This window comes from Peromyscus maniculatus, chromosome 4, assembly GCF_049852395.1.
Source record: "Peromyscus maniculatus bairdii isolate BWxNUB_F1_BW_parent chromosome 4, HU_Pman_BW_mat_3.1, whole genome shotgun sequence".
Lineage (NCBI taxonomy): Eukaryota > Metazoa > Chordata > Mammalia > Rodentia > Cricetidae > Peromyscus > Peromyscus maniculatus.
In genome coordinates this window covers 146,859,293-146,877,723 of record NC_134855.1, presented here as the reverse complement: position 1 = coordinate 146,877,723, position 18,431 = coordinate 146,859,293, and the positions used below count along the sequence as shown (strand labels likewise).

The 18,431-nt window shown below is 38.2% G+C and overlaps 1 protein-coding gene across 2 annotated transcripts in view; it reads left to right on the top strand.

Moving 5' to 3' along the window:
* Positions 1–18,431, top strand: part of Top1 (DNA topoisomerase I) — a 90,525-nt gene that overhangs the window by 36,187 nt on the left and 35,907 nt on the right. For both annotated transcript variants that reach the window (XM_076571243.1, XM_076571244.1), the window contains exons 4-7: positions 3,425–3,548; positions 4,988–5,043; positions 10,705–10,800; positions 13,547–13,622. In XM_076571243.1, the coding sequence (XP_076427358.1) occupies positions 3,425–3,548; positions 4,988–5,043; positions 10,705–10,800; positions 13,547–13,622 (352 nt within the window). The remainder of the gene's footprint in view (positions 1–3,424; positions 3,549–4,987; positions 5,044–10,704; positions 10,801–13,546; positions 13,623–18,431) is intronic.

Here is an 18,431-nt window from a genome sequence, read left to right as displayed (position 1 = left end):
ACAAATGAAATTATGAAGGTTCACCAAAGTCATTTAATCTGTCAGTTTCTCATTCATTTTTATGTCTTAATAATATTCTATTGTATGAATAAGCCACATTTTATTTCTCTCCAGTATTTGATAGCTATTTGAGTTGTTTTAACTTTTTTACTATTAGCAACACACTGCTGTAAACCTTCATGTACATGTTTCATAGGTGCACATTTTCAGTAGTTTGAGGATATATTCCTAAGGGTAGAATTGTTGAGTAACATAGTAACAATGTTTTGCATTTTGACCAACCACCAAACTGTTTTGCCAAAGTGGCACACCATTTTACAATCTCACCAAATCCTTGTTTTTAAGGCTCTGATTTTTGTACCTTAACAAAGTAAAATTATATATAATTTGGGAATTTGGGCATAGTTTCTCTTACTACTTCCTGCTGGAGGGGGGCGCAGTATCTTATGGAGACACAAAGAAAATTTTAGGATTATGGAATTGTCCATGAGGCTGTATTGTCTGAGCCAGTTGCCTTCTGGATGTTGGATTATCTGGGCCATGGTGTAATCGGAGACCTTTCAGGGGGTCTTGGCTGGTCAAACCTGCTGTGTCTTAATCTGGAACAAATCCATAGCCTCTAGCTTTCTGTGGGAACAAAAGCAGAGTCTCCATTCCAAAGCAACACATCCTTACATCCAAATTTTGAAGTCAAGGTATCTTTAAAATATACATATTGGTTAAACTCAACATCTTTTACGATCAAATGTTTTTCTGCAGTTAAAAATCCCAAAGACAACACAATCCAGACTCTCTGTGTAATATTCATCTTTATGTGGCTTATTTTTTATATTAATTTTATTGTCTCTTTAAAGACTTTATTTTATAACTGTATATATCACCTTTTTTGTCTCTTTCAAGCCCTCGTATATTTTACACACATTGTAAACTATTACATCTGAATCTGTCTTATTGTGAATCTATTGCTTTAAACTGCAGCATTTGTAAGACTGAAACGGTGCTATGGCTGCTGGCTCCGCCCACCTCAGCTTCCCAACATGGTGGTGGTACGTTTACTACCAGCTCTGCGAGCTATCGTGGGTCTATGCTTTTATCCAAGCTGTGTGTCGCCCAGAAACCTCTTTTTTTGTTTTGTACTAGCAAAGGCTAAATCCACCACGCAGCTTAATGTGCCACTTGCAGAGGGCTCATTCCCGCCATACTGCAGGTTGAGCGTGCACGCCAGGAACCCACAAGTAGCTCAAACTGGCAGCTGCCGCTCATTTGAGAGAGACAATTAAGAAGCCGTTTTTAGCTCCGTTTTAGTATCTTTTCTCAGGTTTTAGGTGGAAACTCTTGCCAACACGTTGGGCGCCATTTGTAGATGTAACCAACCGTCTTATTAAATAAGAAACACAGAACCAATGCAAAGAAGAAAGTCAAGAGGTCAGAGCTAAGAGCTAAAACCTTACCCTTCCTTCTGTGGTGGTCCTACCTCTCCAAACCAGAGCTACTTCCTGTGTGTCTGTCTTTTTATAGTGTTTCTGTTCTGCCTTCTCATTGGTTGTAAACCCAACCACAGGACCGCCTCATCACGGCCTGTCTGTATAGACCTCCAGGTTTTGTATTATTGGTATTGAGATTAAAGGCATGTGTATCCAATACTGGCTGTATCCCTGAACACACAGAGACTTATTAGCTCTGCCTACCAAGTGCTGGGATTACAAGTGTATGCCACCACTGCCCTGCTTTCCTATGGCTTGCTAATAGCTCTGACCCCTGGGCAACTTTATTTATTAACATACAAATAACATTTTAATACAAATAAAATATCACCATACTTGTCCTTGATTTCAGATGTGTCTTTTCTTTTTGTGAGGAAGAGGCAAGCAGAATTTATAAACTTCATCTAGAAGTAACTAGTTCTTCCTAGTTAAAGCTAATGGTGGAACTTTCAGTATGCTGGTCCATTCACTTTACAACATTTTGTCTTGAGACTGACATAGTCACCAGATACATTTTCAGTAAGTTGGATTGAGTCCTCATATATTAGATGTGACTGTTTCACTTTCATTGCATTTTTTTGCTGTTAGAAAGTTACATAAATAACACTAGACTTGCTGTATATTCTGTCACTTTTAAAGAATGTTTTGGATTTAGTCATTTGCAGAGCTTGCATTATGTAGTGCTTGAGAGTTTATCTACCTGCTTCTGTGGGACCTAGTGTAGAAAAGCCTTTTCTTGCCGGGCGGTGGTGGCGCACGCCTTTAATCCCAGCACTCGGGAGGCAGAGCCAGGCGGATCTTTGTGAGTTCGAGGCCAGCCTGGGCTACCAAGTGAGTTCCAGGAAAGGCGCAAAGCTACACAGAGAAACCCTGTCTCGAAAAACCAAAAAAAAAAAAAAAAAGAAAAGCCTTTTCTTTTAATTTTAAATCTGTTTTTCATTGATAAACTGGCCAAAAGTCTGGACATGCTTCTTCTGACAATTCTGGGCTTTCTCACTTGTTCTATAAGATACTCATTTCCCATACCCCTTCTGCCATGGAGCTGCTTAATTGCCATGTGACTATTTGGGGACCTCCATTGCTGAACATATTGGCCTAATTCAACAGCATGGCTTTCTGTCGTCTTCTTCTCTCTCTACCTTCCTCTGTCAGGAACCAAGATTTTCTAGTTGTGTGCCCTAATCTTCCTTCTGAGTCTGTTTCTAAGTTCTTTTATTAATTAGAGCAAGAACCCAAAAGCGGGGAACTCCCAGGCTATATGTGACAACTATGAAGGAGTCCTAAAGAAGCTTCTGTGAGGACAGGAAACGAGTGACTATGTTCAGGACTTTAGCAACCTTATTATTATTTTTTTTGTTTTTGTTTTTGTTTTTGTTTTTTTGAGACAGGGTTTCTCTGTGTAGCTTTGCACCTTTCCTGGAACTCACTTGGTAGCCCAGGCTGGCCTCCAACTCAAAGAGATCCGCCTGGCTTTGGCAACCTTTCTAAGGAACTTGATTGACTGCTGAGTCAACATGTAAAGGGGCACCATCTCTCAGGTCTCATTTGGCCCATGCCATTCTCACAAAGAGTCATGAAACAAGGTTGTGCCATGGAATGTTTTCTCCTTCCCAGTTGTTCCCTGTGCTCCTAATACAGCACACACTGAGTATACTGAGTATACTTCTCTGTACCTCTGGTTCATTATGGGTTTTTGTCTCAGTGGCAGCTTGTACCTAGGAGCTGAGGGGAGATCACAACAAAATCCACAGATGATTTATTTTGGTGTTTATGGTTACTCTTGGTGAACTAACCCAGGAGGGACCACTGATACAGCCAGCAGTCTTTGAATCTTTTGTTGGGACTATCTAAGTAAGCATTGCAAGTTTTCATAATTTATGTCTTTTAAGTTAATCTTGTGTTTCTAACTCTAGGCTAACACTTTGTCTTATTTTTAACAGTGAACATAAAGATTCTGAAAAGAAACATAAAGAGAAGGAGAAAACCAAACACAAAGATGGAAGCTCAGAAAAACATAAAGACAAACATAAAGACAGAGACAAGGAAAAACGAAAGGAGGAAAAGGTACATAATTCCTTTAGGGGGAAAAAAGGGACTTAAGATGTGCTTTTATTTTGATCAATTTGGAAGCAGGTAATGAAAGTACCTTTGTTGTATATACCCCTGGTATTGGGAGTAAAACGGTCTGTAGCTAGACTTCAGAGTTAGTAGGCAATACTGTAGTTACTGCCTAGCCCACCGCTTCTTTGCAGTGTTTCACTGAATTCCCCACTTCCCTCCCAAAAAAACTTTAGAGTCAACCTGTTGAAAATATGAAAACTAAATCATTTACCACTGGGTCTCTCACAATACAGTAAACCTGTTTATTTTATACTACAACGAGGATATAAAATTTCTGGAAACATCATCTTTCTGTATTAAGGAAGGTTCTGTTTTTGGAAGAAGGCCTAAACTAAAGCTTTATCGGGTCTCTTTTTGGTGAAGATTGAAGATTCTGGGGTTGGGTATGTGCCTAGTTAGTAGAGTGACTAGAATGCAGGAACACTTTAGTTTGATCCCCAGCACTACCTAAACCAGGTGTATTGGTACATGCCTATAATCCCAGCATTTGACAGGTGGAGACAGGAGGAGTAGAAATTCAAAGTCATCTTGAGTTATAAAGTGAGTTCAAGGTGATTTCCAACCTGGGATATATACCCTGTCTCAAAAAAGAAAGATTGAAGATTCTTGAATGAAAAAACTCAGACACGGTAAAGTAGAGATTGTGGAAAAAGACACCTTGTCATTCCTGACTTGCTGTCCCCATCTTTCTCCAAGATAGCCAGTGTACTGATGGTTTTGTGAAGGAAGCTGAGGGTCATCCCTTTGTGTATATGTGTCAAGATTTTTGAACGATTTATTTTTTAATGACAAGTGCAAAAAAGAACGTTGAAGGAGATTGGAAAAATAGATACACTATGATCAAGATGCTCCAAAATGGCCTGGCATGCCCTTGGCCTTCTTGAACAGTCAACTGTTGTGATTATCTGCACAAGACATGTACAACAATATTGTCCCCATCAACATTTTGTCTTAGAGAAGGGTAGGGACTCACGAGGCCTTACTCCTTCTTCAAGACTTACCACCCATTAAAGGTTATTAGAGGAAAGAGAGACATTCTCTCTAGTGTTGTCACTGGTAAGGTGCTTATACTCCTGTAAGCAACCTTCATTCAACTCAGTGAGTCACTCAAAAAGAAAGAAGACAAAACAAGACATGGCAATTGAAAGGACTTATTGGGAAGGGGATCAGTGGGACTGGGAGGACAAGCTATGCATAGATCAGAATACCTCATATACTTGTATAGATGTCATAATGAAACCTGTTTTATGTATAATTAATATATGCTAATAACAATTTTTAACTTCCCCAGTTGATGGTAATAGTCTTGAATAAGAGATTTGTTTTAAGTATTTAATACTTTGCAAAGCACTTACTGAGTTGCTGTGGTTTTTACCTTGCAGATTAGAGCAGCTGGGGATGCAAAAATAAAGAAGGAGAAGGAAAATGGCTTCTCTAGGTAAGATCTTCTGCTATGGTAGCTTTTTTTTTCTGGGTGACTCCACCTGGTGGTGTCTATACTTTTCCAAGATGTACTGACTTAGCCAGCTTAATGGTTCAAAACAAAGTAAGTAGTAAGAGAACTTGACCTAGACCAGCTTGTGTTTTTACTGTTCTAGTTAGTGAGATTGAACAGCACTTATCCAGATAGTTTAGAAATGGAGAAGGCTAATAGGATAAGATTTTTTTAAAGTTAAGGTATATGCATACCACAAAATTTGCCATTTTAGAGTGTATATAGTTTGAGTTTTTAGTGTATCTACAGTGTAACCTTATTATTCCCCAATATTTCAAAAGAAACTCCTTGGTATGGAATTTCTTAGTCACTATGAATTACTCCTTTTTAATACTGTAAAGCTTATATATATAGATCCTTATTGGACTTAATTTTAGGAATAAGTATATATTTAGATAGATGTATAAAAATGTATACTAACTATAGCCCGTTTTTACTGTCTGCACTCCTTCTTGTCTTTTTCCTCATTTTCAGTACCCTCAAGTAAGCTCCCAAGTCCTCTCTAGATTCAGAAGACCTTTTAAAATCACATTATATTCTCATACCTTCCACAGAACAATAGAATGGTTTTGTTAGGGGATTGTTCAAAGCATTTATCTTACTGACTGAGACAATGACTCGGGAGGTTTGCTTCCTTGAGTCTTTGGACTTTGTTTTATTTGATAAAGATTTTCAGACTGTGCCATGCATGTATTCAGGTACTTCAGAGAAAGAAAAGCAGCCTTCTGCAGGGATGTTTCATAACTGGTTTAAGAATATAAAAAAAGTCAAAGTATTCTACAAGCTACCCTTGGGGTTCTATGTCTTACATAAATTGAGTGAGGGTTATGATATCTTAATCTCTGCCCAGAGACCGTGCAAAACTTTTGTTAAACTAAGATCTGAATAGATTCTTTGGACTTGCTGTGTTGTCCTGAGTTCATTCACAGGTTTTTGGAAGGTTAGAAGGGTTGGGAACATGTGCTTCTCCTAGGCACTAGCCTCTGATTCACTTTGCTGCAGGCACTTGCTAGCAGTGAATCTTGTAGAGAATCTAGATGCTTCACCACTAAAACTTTTTTCTTTTTGGTAAATTATTTTAGTACTTCTTGAAGTATAGTAAACCCTCACCACGTGCTTTAAAAGTCACACTTGACTGTCTTAAGATGGAGCATTTGCTTTGAACCAGTTGGGTGTTGCAGTGTTTCTTCTGGATCTCCAAGGCTTTGTAATTGATTTGGGAGGAGAAAGAGGAACAGCTGTATGTAAACAGAAGTCTCTGTCCCGCCAGCAGCTTCCAAATATCCAGCAGCTGCTTCCCAAATTGACTTGGAGGCTTAATATTACTTATAAATGCTTGGCCAGTAGCTCAGGCTTATTACTAACTAGCTCTTACACTTAAATTAACGCATAATTCTTGTCTACATTTAACCACATGGCTTGGTTCCTTTTCTCAGTACGACATTCTCATCTTGCTTCCTCTACAACTGGCTGGCGACTTCGTCACCCAGTATCCTTAGTTTGGTCGCCCTCCCTATACTTCCTGTCTGGCTACTGGCCAATCAACATTTTATTAAACCAGTTTGAATGACAGTGTACAAGAGGATTATTCCACAGCAGCTGTAGAAGTGGCATTTGTTCTTAGGCATAGTCCTCAGAAGGATTTCCATAGTGGCCCTACTACCAGTTTACATCTTCACCAGCATTTTTTTTTTTGGGGGGGGGGGGCTTCTTCTTTTTGATAGCTGTTCTGACTGGGGTAGTTTTAATTTTTCATTTCTTTATTATTTTTTTTTTATTTTTTATTTTTTTTTTGGTTTTTCGAGACAGGGTTTCTCTGTGTAGCTTTGCGCCTTTCCTGGAACTCACTTGGTAGTCCAGGCTGGCCTCGAACTCACAGAGATCCGCCTGGCTCTGCCTCCCAAGTGCTGGGATTAAAGGCGTGCGCCACCACCGCCCGGCTTAATTTTTCATTTCTTTAATGGCTAAGAATGTTATTTTTGGCTGGGCAGTGGTGGCGCAGGCCTTTAATCCCAGCACTTGGGAGACAGAGTCAGGCAGATCTCTGTGAGTTCGAGGCAAGCCTGTCTACAAAGTGAGATCCAGGACAGGCATCAAAACTACACAGAGAAACTCTGTCTTGAAAAACAAACAAGCAAACAAAAACAGAATGTTATTTTTTTCAAGTATTTATTGCTCATTTTATTTTGAGACTTCTTCACGTGCTCATTTATTGATGGATGTTTTTTAGAGTTTTTTGTACATTATTGTCAGATACATAGTTGGCAAATGCTATTGTAAACTGTCACTTCTGATAACTGTTTCCTTTGTATACAGGTACTTTTTAATCTTGTGCAACTCTAGTTGTCTGTTCTTGGCAATTACTTCATAAACTCTGGGGGTTCTTTCCAGAAATTTGTCGCTCATTCCTATCTCTATTTTGGAAGTGTTTCCCTCAATCAGTTTTAGAATTTCAGATATTACATTAAGGCCTTTAATCTGTTTTGAATTAATTTTTGTGCAGTATAATAGGTAAGTATCTAGTTTTGTAGCACCATTTGCTGAAGAGACTGTCTTTTGTCCAAATGCTTTTGATGCCTTTGATGAAAATTAGGTGGCTGTAGCTTTGTGGGTTTGTTCTGGATCCTCTTTTATTCCATTGGTCTACATGCTTGTTTTATGCTATTTTTGTTACCATGGTTACCATGGTCTCTATAATAGAGTTTGAGATCAGGTACTCTGCTATACCTCCAGTGTTCTTTCTGCTTAGGATTACTTTGTCTGTATGGGATCTCTTGTATGAACATATACATTTTTTGGGTATTCTTCCCCTCTAGTTCTGTGAAGAATGTCATTGGAATTTTGATGATCACAATGAATCTGTAGATAACCTAATAATATAGTTAGGTTCACAGTACTAATTTTACCAATGTGCAATCATGGATAGTCTTTGCATTTTCTAATGTTGTCTTAAATCTATTCAGAGAATCTTAATGTTCATTGTATAAGTCTTTCTTTTGTGGCTGTTGTTTAGGTTTATTTCTACTAGTGTATTTGTTTGCTTTTCATTCAGACAATAAAATAACAGATAAAGTAAGATAGTCTTACTATGTAGCCCTTGCTGGCCTGGAACTTGCTATGTAGGCCAAGTTATCATAGAGTTCACAGAGGTCTCCTGCCTCTTGCTCTTGAGAGCTGGGATTAAAGATGGGTACCCCCATACCTGGTGAACTTTGTTTTTATTTTTATTACATTTGTCTATTTGTGTGGTTTTGTGTGTGTGTACAAGCATTCGATACAATACACAAAAATGTGGAGTTAAAGCATAGCTTCTAAGAATCAATTCACTCTCCACCATGTGTGTCCCAGGTAGTAATGAATTCATTATCAGGATTGGTAGCAAAGCATCTTCATCTATTGATACATCTTGACGACCTTAGTTGTGTTTTAGTTTGTTTTATTTGGTTTTCATTTTTTTGAGACAGGATTTCTCTGTATAGCCCTGGCTGCCCTGGAACTCACTCTTTAGACCAGGCTGGCCTCGAACTCAGAGATTCACCTGCCTCTGCCTCCTGAGTGTTAGGATTAAAGGAATATGCTACCATGCTCTGCCCACCCCCCACCCCCCACCCCCGAGCTGAGGACCAAACCTAATTGCACTTGCTAGGCAAGCACTCTACCACTGAGCTAAATCCCCAACCCCAATTTTCATGTCTTTTAAAAAAAAAAATTTAAGATTTATTTATTATATGTAAATGGTGCTCTATCTGCATGCACACCTACAGAAGAGGGCATCAGATCCCATTATAGATGGCTGTGAGCTAATATGTGGCTGCTGGGAACTGAACTCAGGACCCCTAGAAGAACTACCAATGTTCTTAACCACTTAACAATCTCTCTAGCTCGATGCTCAGCTTTTATCTGTTATTTTATTAGGATTTACTTTCATTTTAAGTGTATGGGTATTTTGACTGTGTACATGACTGCTGTTCACAGAGTCCATATGAGGACATCACATCCTCTGGAACTGGAGATATGTGCTGCCATGTTTGGAATTGAGCCTGGGTACTCTAGAATAGCCAGTACTTTTAATTGATGAGCTATTTCTCTAATACTGCTTAAAGATGTAGGTGTGGGTGCATGCCTATATGCCATGTGTAATTGTGCCTGTGGAGACCAGACAAGGGTGTTGTTTGCCTTATGTTGGAGCAGTTGTGGGTCACTTGATAAAAGTGTTACGAATCAAACTCTGATCTTCTGAAAGAGCAGTATGTGCTCTTAACCACTGAGTGCTCCCTCCAGACCTTGTATTTATCTACTTTTTTCCAGTTTATTTTTAGAATGTAAGGGTTTATTTTTCCCTTTTCTCCTCCCCCCCCCCAATTCATAGTCCTTTTGCCCCAGCCTCCAAAGAATATTCTTTATTATTGTGGCTCTTATCCTTCATCATATCACAGACAGACAGTTTCTGATCTACTGTCCTAAAATCTGTGTCATCTTTATTTTCAGAGAGCAGAGTCTTAGCAAAAGATTTAGACATGTTTTGTGTGAAATAAGAAACCTAACGAGCAAGTTGGAACAGGGGAAGGTTTGACTTAATGTGAATAACTTTATTTTGTTCTGGTACTTGTTTAACACCTAGCTTTTTGTTGTAATTTTGTGTGACTGGTCATTTTTCTGTACTACTGCAGAAAATACGTATGTCACTGCCACATCACCATTTTAGCATACCATGCTTAGACAGTCAGGTTTTCTTTCTTTCCTTGTAGAGCCTGTATTTAATTTTGGATTGTTAAAACAGTTAGGGTCATTTGTGGGACATGGGTCACATACATAGTAGATCTATCATGTAAGTTAAAATAATTTAAATTTATTCTTTTGATTTGAGCCCTACTGACAAAGGCAGCTAAACTTTAGTGAGGAAAAGAATGCTTAATTTGAAGTAAGGTCCTTTTTCCTGAATCCTGACGTTATCCATTTACCTGTAAAATGAAGACTCCTTTTACCTGTAAAATGAAGACAGTATTACCTAAGTAAGGTTTTTATAAGCTTGTAATGGAATATAAAAGTGATTGTAGAAAATACATGTGCACATTAGTCTTTCTTTGGTAAGTGAAATATGCCTACTGTCTTGGTTAGGGTTACTATTGCTATAATGAAACACCATGAATAAATGCAACTTGAGGAGGAAAAGGTTTATTTAGCTTATGCTTCCACCTCACACTGTTCATCACTGAAGGAAGTCAGGACAGGGACTCAAACTGGGCAGGAACCTGGAGGCAGGGGCTGATGCAGAGACCATGGAGGAGTACTGCTATTGGCTTGCTCCCTATGGCTTGCTCAGCCCGTTTTCTTATAGAACCTAGGACCCAATGTATCATCATCCACAATGGGCTGAGCCATCCCACATCAGTCACTAATTACAAAAATGCCCTATAACTGAATCTTAGGGAAGCATTTTCTCAATTGAGGCACCTTCATTCCTTTAAAATGAGATTCTAGCTTGTGTCAAGTTGACATAAAACTAGCCAGGACACCTATTTTGTGTTATTTAATATAATGTAGACATTCTAGTAACAAGAATCAATAACTAGCTGTTTTGTTTTATTTTTTTTCTCTCTTTAGTCCACCACGAATTAAAGATGAACCTGAAGATGATGGCTATTTTGTTCCTCCAAAAGAGGACATAAAGCCACTGAAGAGACCTCGAGATGAGGATGAGTATGTTATTTCTTCCTGTTTGACTGAAGAAGAACATCTAATGAAATTTCAGTTTTAAAAGAATGCTTGTTGCTGCCTTATTAACTATAGCAAAAAAATTGGAATCAGCCATGTTCATCAACAGATGAATGGATATGAAAAATTTTGTATGTGTGTGGATAATAGAATACACAACTCAGCTCTAAAGAAAAATGAAGTTAAAATTTATGTAGGAATATGGATGGACTTAATATGTATAATACTAAGCATGGTCACATAATTTCTTTTTTCTTTTTAGTTTTTTGAGACAGGGTTTCTCTGTAGCTTTTGGAGCCTGTCCTGGAACTCACTTTATAGAACAGGCTGGCTTCGAACTCAAGAGATTCACCTGCCTCTGCCTCCCAACTACTGGGATTAAAGGCGTGTGTCACCGCCACCCCACATAATTTCAGAAAGCAAAAAAACCCACAGTCTCTTATGAAATCTCTGTATATATATGTAAACAATTGTAAATACTGTATACAACAAAGAAAGGGAATAGGAAAGGGTAAATAGAAAGGAGTGACAAAAGATGGAATGCTGGTGATCGAAATTAGTTATGAAAGAGTATAAAGCTAATTGTTTTTCTACTTCTCACTTGTCATGGATTTGTTTGTTTGTTTGTTTTTGGTGCATTGATAAATGCATAAAATATATTCAGTACTGAAAATATAAAATTGATTATGAAGCTCCAGAACTTCCATTCTGAATGCTCATTCAAGTATAGACATCGATTGAGTTTTGTGTCTGATCAGTTTTGGTGTGAGATATTTCTATTTATTTATTTATTTATTTGTTTATTTATTTGTGTGTGATTTATAAAGTTTAAAAAATAAGTTAGAAGAGAGGATACTCAATTTTTTAAAAGAAGACTGTTTAAAGAATACATATGTATCTCTAATGAACAAAAATTACATTAATTGGTCGAGCAATGGTGGTGCATGCCTTTAATCACAGCACTTGGGAGGCAGAGCCAGGCAGATCTCTGTGAGGTCAAGGACAGCCTGGTCTACAGAGTGAGATCCAGGACAGGCACCAAAACTACACAGAGAAACCCTGTCTCAAAAAATAAAAATTAAACAACAACAACAAATCCCCCAAGATTAATTGGCATTTTGTCATTAATAGACTTGATTTATGAAAATTGGGTTTGCTGAACAAATTAATTTATGTTAGTTATTTGTTTAATTTTTTTTTTTTTTTTTCTGAGACAGGGTTTCTCTGTGTAGTTTTGCACCTTTCCTGGAACTCACTTTGTAGACCAGGCTGGCCTCGAACTCACAGAGATCCACTTGCCTCTGCCTTGAGAGTGCTGGGATTAAAGGCGTGCGCCACCACCGCCCGGCTTTAATTTATGTTAGTTATGTGTAAGGTCTTTTTCTTATTAAAAAGATAGGCATATTTAGTATAGAAATTTCAATAATACAAAGTTAGTGAAGGATATTTATGTTAGTCTCTTAGAATTCATCATCAGTTTTATACCACAAATAAATTAAGAAAATTGTGTTAGGGATATAGCTCAATTGGTAGAGTGCTTGCCTACCACAAAGAAAGTCATAGATTGGTTCCAGGACTGTATAAAATTGGATGTAGTGTATGCCTGTAATACTAGCTAGCATTTGGGAAGTGGAGACAAGAGGATCAGAAACTCAGTCATAATGAATACATAGTGAGTTCGAGGCTAACTTGGGCTACATGAGACTCTACCTGACTCTACCTCAATTTTTCTTTTCTTCTTTTTCTAGAATCTATGCCTTTTGATATATGAGGGACCCTTCAGTACAGAGATAATGAAATTGCTCTTGTTATTCAAGGCACTTTCCTAGATTTACCCTGTGATAATACATTGTATTTATTAGTGTGAGTTATGTACCTTATTATATATACTCTATGGATAATCAAAAGATTTTTGATAAAAAGTTTTTAGGCTGTAGCACAGTTGAAGTGCTTACCTTGCAAGCATGAGGATCTCAATTTGATCCGGAGTCCACATATAAATTCCAGGTATGGTAGAGCATGCCTATAATCCTATAACTGGGAAGTCAGAGCCAGGAGAATTCCTAAGACTCCCTTGTGAACTCCAGACTCTTGAAAAACCATGTTTCAAAGGAGATTGAGAATGTTCTTCAGGAGTATAGCAGAGGATGTTCATTGGCCTCCACGTAAATATGAACACTCAGTCATATATACATCCAACAATTAAAAATCAAATATATTGGCTACAGCAATGGCTTAGTGGTTGCTCTTCTGGAGGACCCAAGTTTGGTTCCCAGCATCCACATCAGGCAATTCTTCATAGAGTCACATCTATTGGTCTCTAGTCTGTTTCTGTCTGTCTTTCTGTTAGCTTTATTTTTTTATTTTATGTCTATGAGCTTGAACATTTGTTTGTGTACCATATGCATGCCTGGTGCCCACAGAGGCCTAAAGAGGACATTAGATCCCCCGGAACTGGAGTTACAGACAATTGTGAGCTGTCCCATGTAAGTGCTGGAAATTAAGCCTAGATCCTCTGAAAGAGCATTCTGTGCTTTTAGTAGCTGAACATCTCTCCAGTCCTTGGTCTGGTCTTTACTTGTTACAATTTGGTTACTGTAGAAGGCCCAATCAAGAGTAACAGCAATCACACCTGCCATGGAAACTACCAAGAGTTGGGAAAGCCTAATCCTGTGGTGAGAACTCTTAAGTCATATTTGCATTAACTGCCTATTCATGTTCCCCTTTCTAGTGCTGATTATAAACCTAAGAAAATTAAGACAGAAGATATCAAGAAGGAGAAGAAAAGAAAACTAGAAGAAGAAGAGGTTAGTAAAGGTTTTTGAGCTTTAAGCTTTTATGAACCAGCCTTAACATGAAATTTTAAAAAATTTTGTGTATGTGCATGCACATAATGGTGCACAAATGGAAATCAGGAGATAACTTTGAGAATTTGGTTCTCCTGGAAATCAAACTCAGGTTATCAGGCCTTTAACTGCTGAGCCATCTCATTTTTCTTCAAACAACTCTTGAGGCCAAATGACTTTTGGGAATGTATTGGTTTGTTCTAATAGTAATAGTGGAGAAAAGTTTTACAGGCCAGTTGTGGCTGTGGAACTGAGTATGCCAAGATCTTGAAGTGACCCCAGAGTATCTTTAAGTTATCCTCAGCCACCATTGAGTTTACTCTTCGTCTGATCATAGCTTGTGTTATTAACTGAAATTATGCCACCTGCAGGTATGCAGAAAAATGTTCATAAGAAACATTTTGGGTTATAACTCTGAAGATTCGTATAAACTTTTATATCCAATAAAACTTTTATATCCAATAAAGCATGCTCTTCCCTCACTTTAAATAACTGTCCTAATTTAAAGTCCCTTAATGAATGCCCTATTGGACATAGTATGGTCTTGAGCACCACTCCTCAGTCTGGCCTCTGTATCTTGTGCCTGCTTCATTTTGTTCTTCCCGAGCTCACCTTGCTCTGGCCATATTGGCTGCCTGTTTGTTTTTCATACCAGATTCTGTGCTTCCAAGCTTTGTGTATAGTACCTGCTGTTCTTTCTGTCTGGAATACACATTATCATCACCCTTTCTTCTGCTAGCTTATAATCGTCCTTAAAAATCTTACTTTAAGTGCTTTTCTAAGGATATTAAATTTGGTGTTTGTGGTATAGTATTTTAAATAGAATAATACATTTTTTTTTATTTTTGATTTTTTTTTGTACTAAAAAGATGTTAGCCAGGAATTTTTTTAAAAAAATGTCAGCAATTCCTAAGGCTCTTAAACTTGGTCTTTTGAGTAGAATTTTTAACTTTTATGTTCCTTTTGAGGTTAGTCAGTGCTATGGACAAAATGGGCTAAAAGTGGATAACTTAAAGTACTACCAATAATGATATTGATAGTGGGGCAGGAGTTTTTAAGGATGTAATTTAAGGCTGGATGTGGTGGCCCATACCTTTAATCCCAGCACTCAGGCGGCAGAGACAGGAGGATCTGTGAGTTTGAGGCTACCCAGGGATACATAGTGAGACCTTGTCTTGAAGTGGGCAAAAATAATTTGATCAGTTATGGTGACTACAAACTTGCAATTTCAGCACTTGGAGGATTGAGGTATAGGGGTTATGAGATGAAAGTTTAGCCTGAGCTGTAAACTTAACAATTAAAAATGCCACTTATCACATTCTAAGAACTTGATATGCATATTTAAATGTAATAGATACTTATTTCATCCCAGACAGCTTTCTACATATGTGTCTTTTAATTCTTGTGGCACCCACAAGAGATGAGTATCTCCATCCTTATTGGCAGATGTGTAAAATTGAGGTTTAGAGAGGTTGATCATTTGTTAGAGGTTGTAAGTTTACTGAATTGTATAACCAGAATTTGTTCTCATACATTGTATGTCTAGAGCCAACACACTAGCTATCTTGTTATCTTGCCTCCTTTGTGAGAGTGTGCTGGTCCTTGCACTTCACAAGAAGGAGAAGAAAGGTCTTCAGTGAAATTATGTCTAAAATATTGATGGGTGTCAGGCGGCAGTGGTGCGCATGCCTTTAATCCCAGCACTGGGAGGCAGAGGCAGGTGGAGCTCTGTGAATTTAGGGCCAGCCTGGTCTACAGAGCTAGATCCAGGACAGGCACCAAAACTACACAGTAGAAAACCTGTCTCAAAAAAAAAAAAAAAAAAAAATCATGGGTATAGTGAGCTAAAGAAATAATTAGGTCTTGCAGTTAGGTTATAGCTTTTCAGATCATTAGTGTCTGCTTAGTAGAAAGAAGTTCAAGTTAATGAGAACCAGTGTATGGAATTGATAGTGTAATGTTGAGTAGCTGTTAGAGTAGCCAGCCACTCTACTCTCATTTAGGTAATCAGGATAGATTATTAAAGAAGTGTACCAAAGGCCCCAGATGATAGACATGGAGCTATAGAGGATTTAGTGTTTGCTTTCCATATTTCAATCTTGCTTTGATTTGATTTTTTCCTTGCTCTGTCTCATTTTCCTGTTTAGAAATGGTAATGTTTACTCTGTACCCCTGTATATTGAATGTGTGTAATTTATTTTTTATTTCATGGTGATTCAGAATTAGGAGGTGAATCTCAGAAGAGACTGAACTTTAAAGTGTTGTAAGTGTTGAGATAAACCAATTCAAAAGTTCTACAAACCACCTGGCTAGATAGAGCAACAGCCTCACTTCTCTACAAATTTTTTGTATTACTATTGTGATAAATTTTTTAACAAAATCAACTTACAGGAAAAAGATTCATGGTTTGAGAGTATAATCCATCATTTTAGGGCATACATGTTAGTAGCAGGATATAAGGTAGATGGTCACATTGTATCTGCACTCAGGGAACAGAGAGGTGAATTGGTCTTATTCTACTCACTTTTTCTCCCCGTCTGCCCATAAGTCTAGGACCCGAGACCCTAAAATAGTGGACCCACATTCAGAGTGGGTCTTCCATCTTCAGTTAAGCATTTCTAGCAAAACCCACTATACCATGATGGCGCAGAGCTGTGTTTCTGTGATTCCAAATCCTGTCAAGTTGACTATGAAGATTAATCATCAAAACATATGATACATTTTTGTTTACTTTTTAATTTATTATTACAGATTTATTTTTATTTTCTGTGTGTTTTTCCCATGAAAATGTATGTTCACCATATGCATGTGTCCACAGAAACCAGTAGAGGGCATCAGATCCCTTGGAATTGAAATTAGTTGGTTGTAAGCCACTGTAGGGTTCTGGGAACCAAATGTAGTCCTCGGCAAGAACAGCAAGTGCTTTTAACATCTGGGCTATCACTCTTAACAACCCTCACCCCTCCCCCCTTTTTTGTTTTTATGTAGATTTTTAAATTTTATGTGTATGAGAGTTTGCTTACGTGTATGATTGTGTACCACCTATATGTTCAGTGCCTGCAGAGGTTAGAAGAGGGTATCAGATCCCTGGAATTGGAGTGTCAGAATATTGTGAACTACTATGTGTGCTGTGAACTGAATCCAATATCCTTTGTAAGAGGAGCTATTGCTCTTAAATGCTGAGCCACCTTTCCAGCCCCCATTTTTGTTTGTGTTATTGAGACAGAGTCTTACTTTGTAGTTCTGGCTTATCTAGAGCTCTCTGTGTAGACTAGGTTGACCTCAAACTCAAAAAGATCCCTCTGCTTCTGTCTCCCAAATAAATACTAAGATTAAAAGTATATGCTACACCCGCAGCCTATTTTGTATTTTTAAGATGGAGTCTCATTCTGCCACCCAGGTTCTTGAACTCCTGTCAGTCTTTCTACCTCAGCCTCTTGACTACAGGGGATTTTTTGACATGAGCTCACTCTCCACTAACAGGATTTTTTGTTTGTTTGTTTGTTTGTTGGTTTTTCGAGATAGGGTTTCTCTGTGTAGCTTTGGAGCCTGTCCTGGAACTCACTCTGTAGCCCAGGCTGGCCTTGAACTCACAGAGATCCGCCTGCCTCTGCCTCCCGAGTGCTGGGATTAAAGGTGTGCACCACCACCGCCCGGCCTAACAGGATATTTTGATGCTGTTCCTTTACTTCTACACACTTGTATTCCTCATACCTACTTACAGTGAAATACTATAGCATTTGCTATTTGTCTTCAAAATATCTGCTTAGAGACCTAAATTTATTCCTACTTTGATTGACATCCTTTTATGGAGTTATAGGATGTTCTCTAGCCATCTCCATTAGTCTCTCTGGTTTTTGTTTGTTTGCTTGTTTTGATTTTGTTGTTTGTTTTAAAATAAAATAGGGTCTCGTTATGCTCAGCAACAGCTACATAACCTTAATAAAATGGCAAACTGATTTTCTGAACTACCTTGGTTATGATTGGGGGAGAGCAAACCAAGTAGTTTCTAGCTGGGCCATCCCATAAATCGTCTTTCATTGCTATATAATACTTACCAAGTAAAGTCTTATATGATATTGAAAATGTAGATCCAAGTGAGGGTTAGGGCTAGGATCAACAGGTGTTCACCACCATGCCTGACTGATGTTCTTTTATTGTGCCACTGTGAGCAGTTCACAGTTGAGAGTACTTAGTCTTTGTGTGTATGAGCAGTAGTAACTGAGTCTCAGAATTCCCTTAAATAGAATACTAAATTTTATGAATTTATTTTTTGGTGTTTTTTGAGATAGAGGTTCTCTATGTAGTCTTATCTGTCTTGGAACTCCCTCTGTAGACCAGACTGGCCTCAAACTCACAGAGATCTGCCTGCCTCTGCCTCCTAAGTGCTGGGATTAAAGGCATGCACCACCACTGGTCAGCAGAATACTAAATTTTTATTGCGTAGCATTTGTATACTTCATTAGATTTGAAGAGATTAAAGATGAGTAGGATTTTAAAGTAAATAAGGAAAATACCTGGGATTATTGTTGGAATAGTTTACCAGGCTTTCCTCTTGTGATATTCTGGAGTAATATTTGCAAGAGGGAATAGGGGAAATGAAGTTTTATCTCTGGGGGTGGGGTTAGATATAAGGTCTTCCAGTTCTAGCATCCCCCCCCCCCCCCCCCCCATAGGATTCTCTGTGTAGCCCTGGCTGTCCTGGAACTCGCACTATAGTCCAGGCTGGCCTGAAACTCAGAGATCTGCCTGCCTCTGCCTCTTGAATGC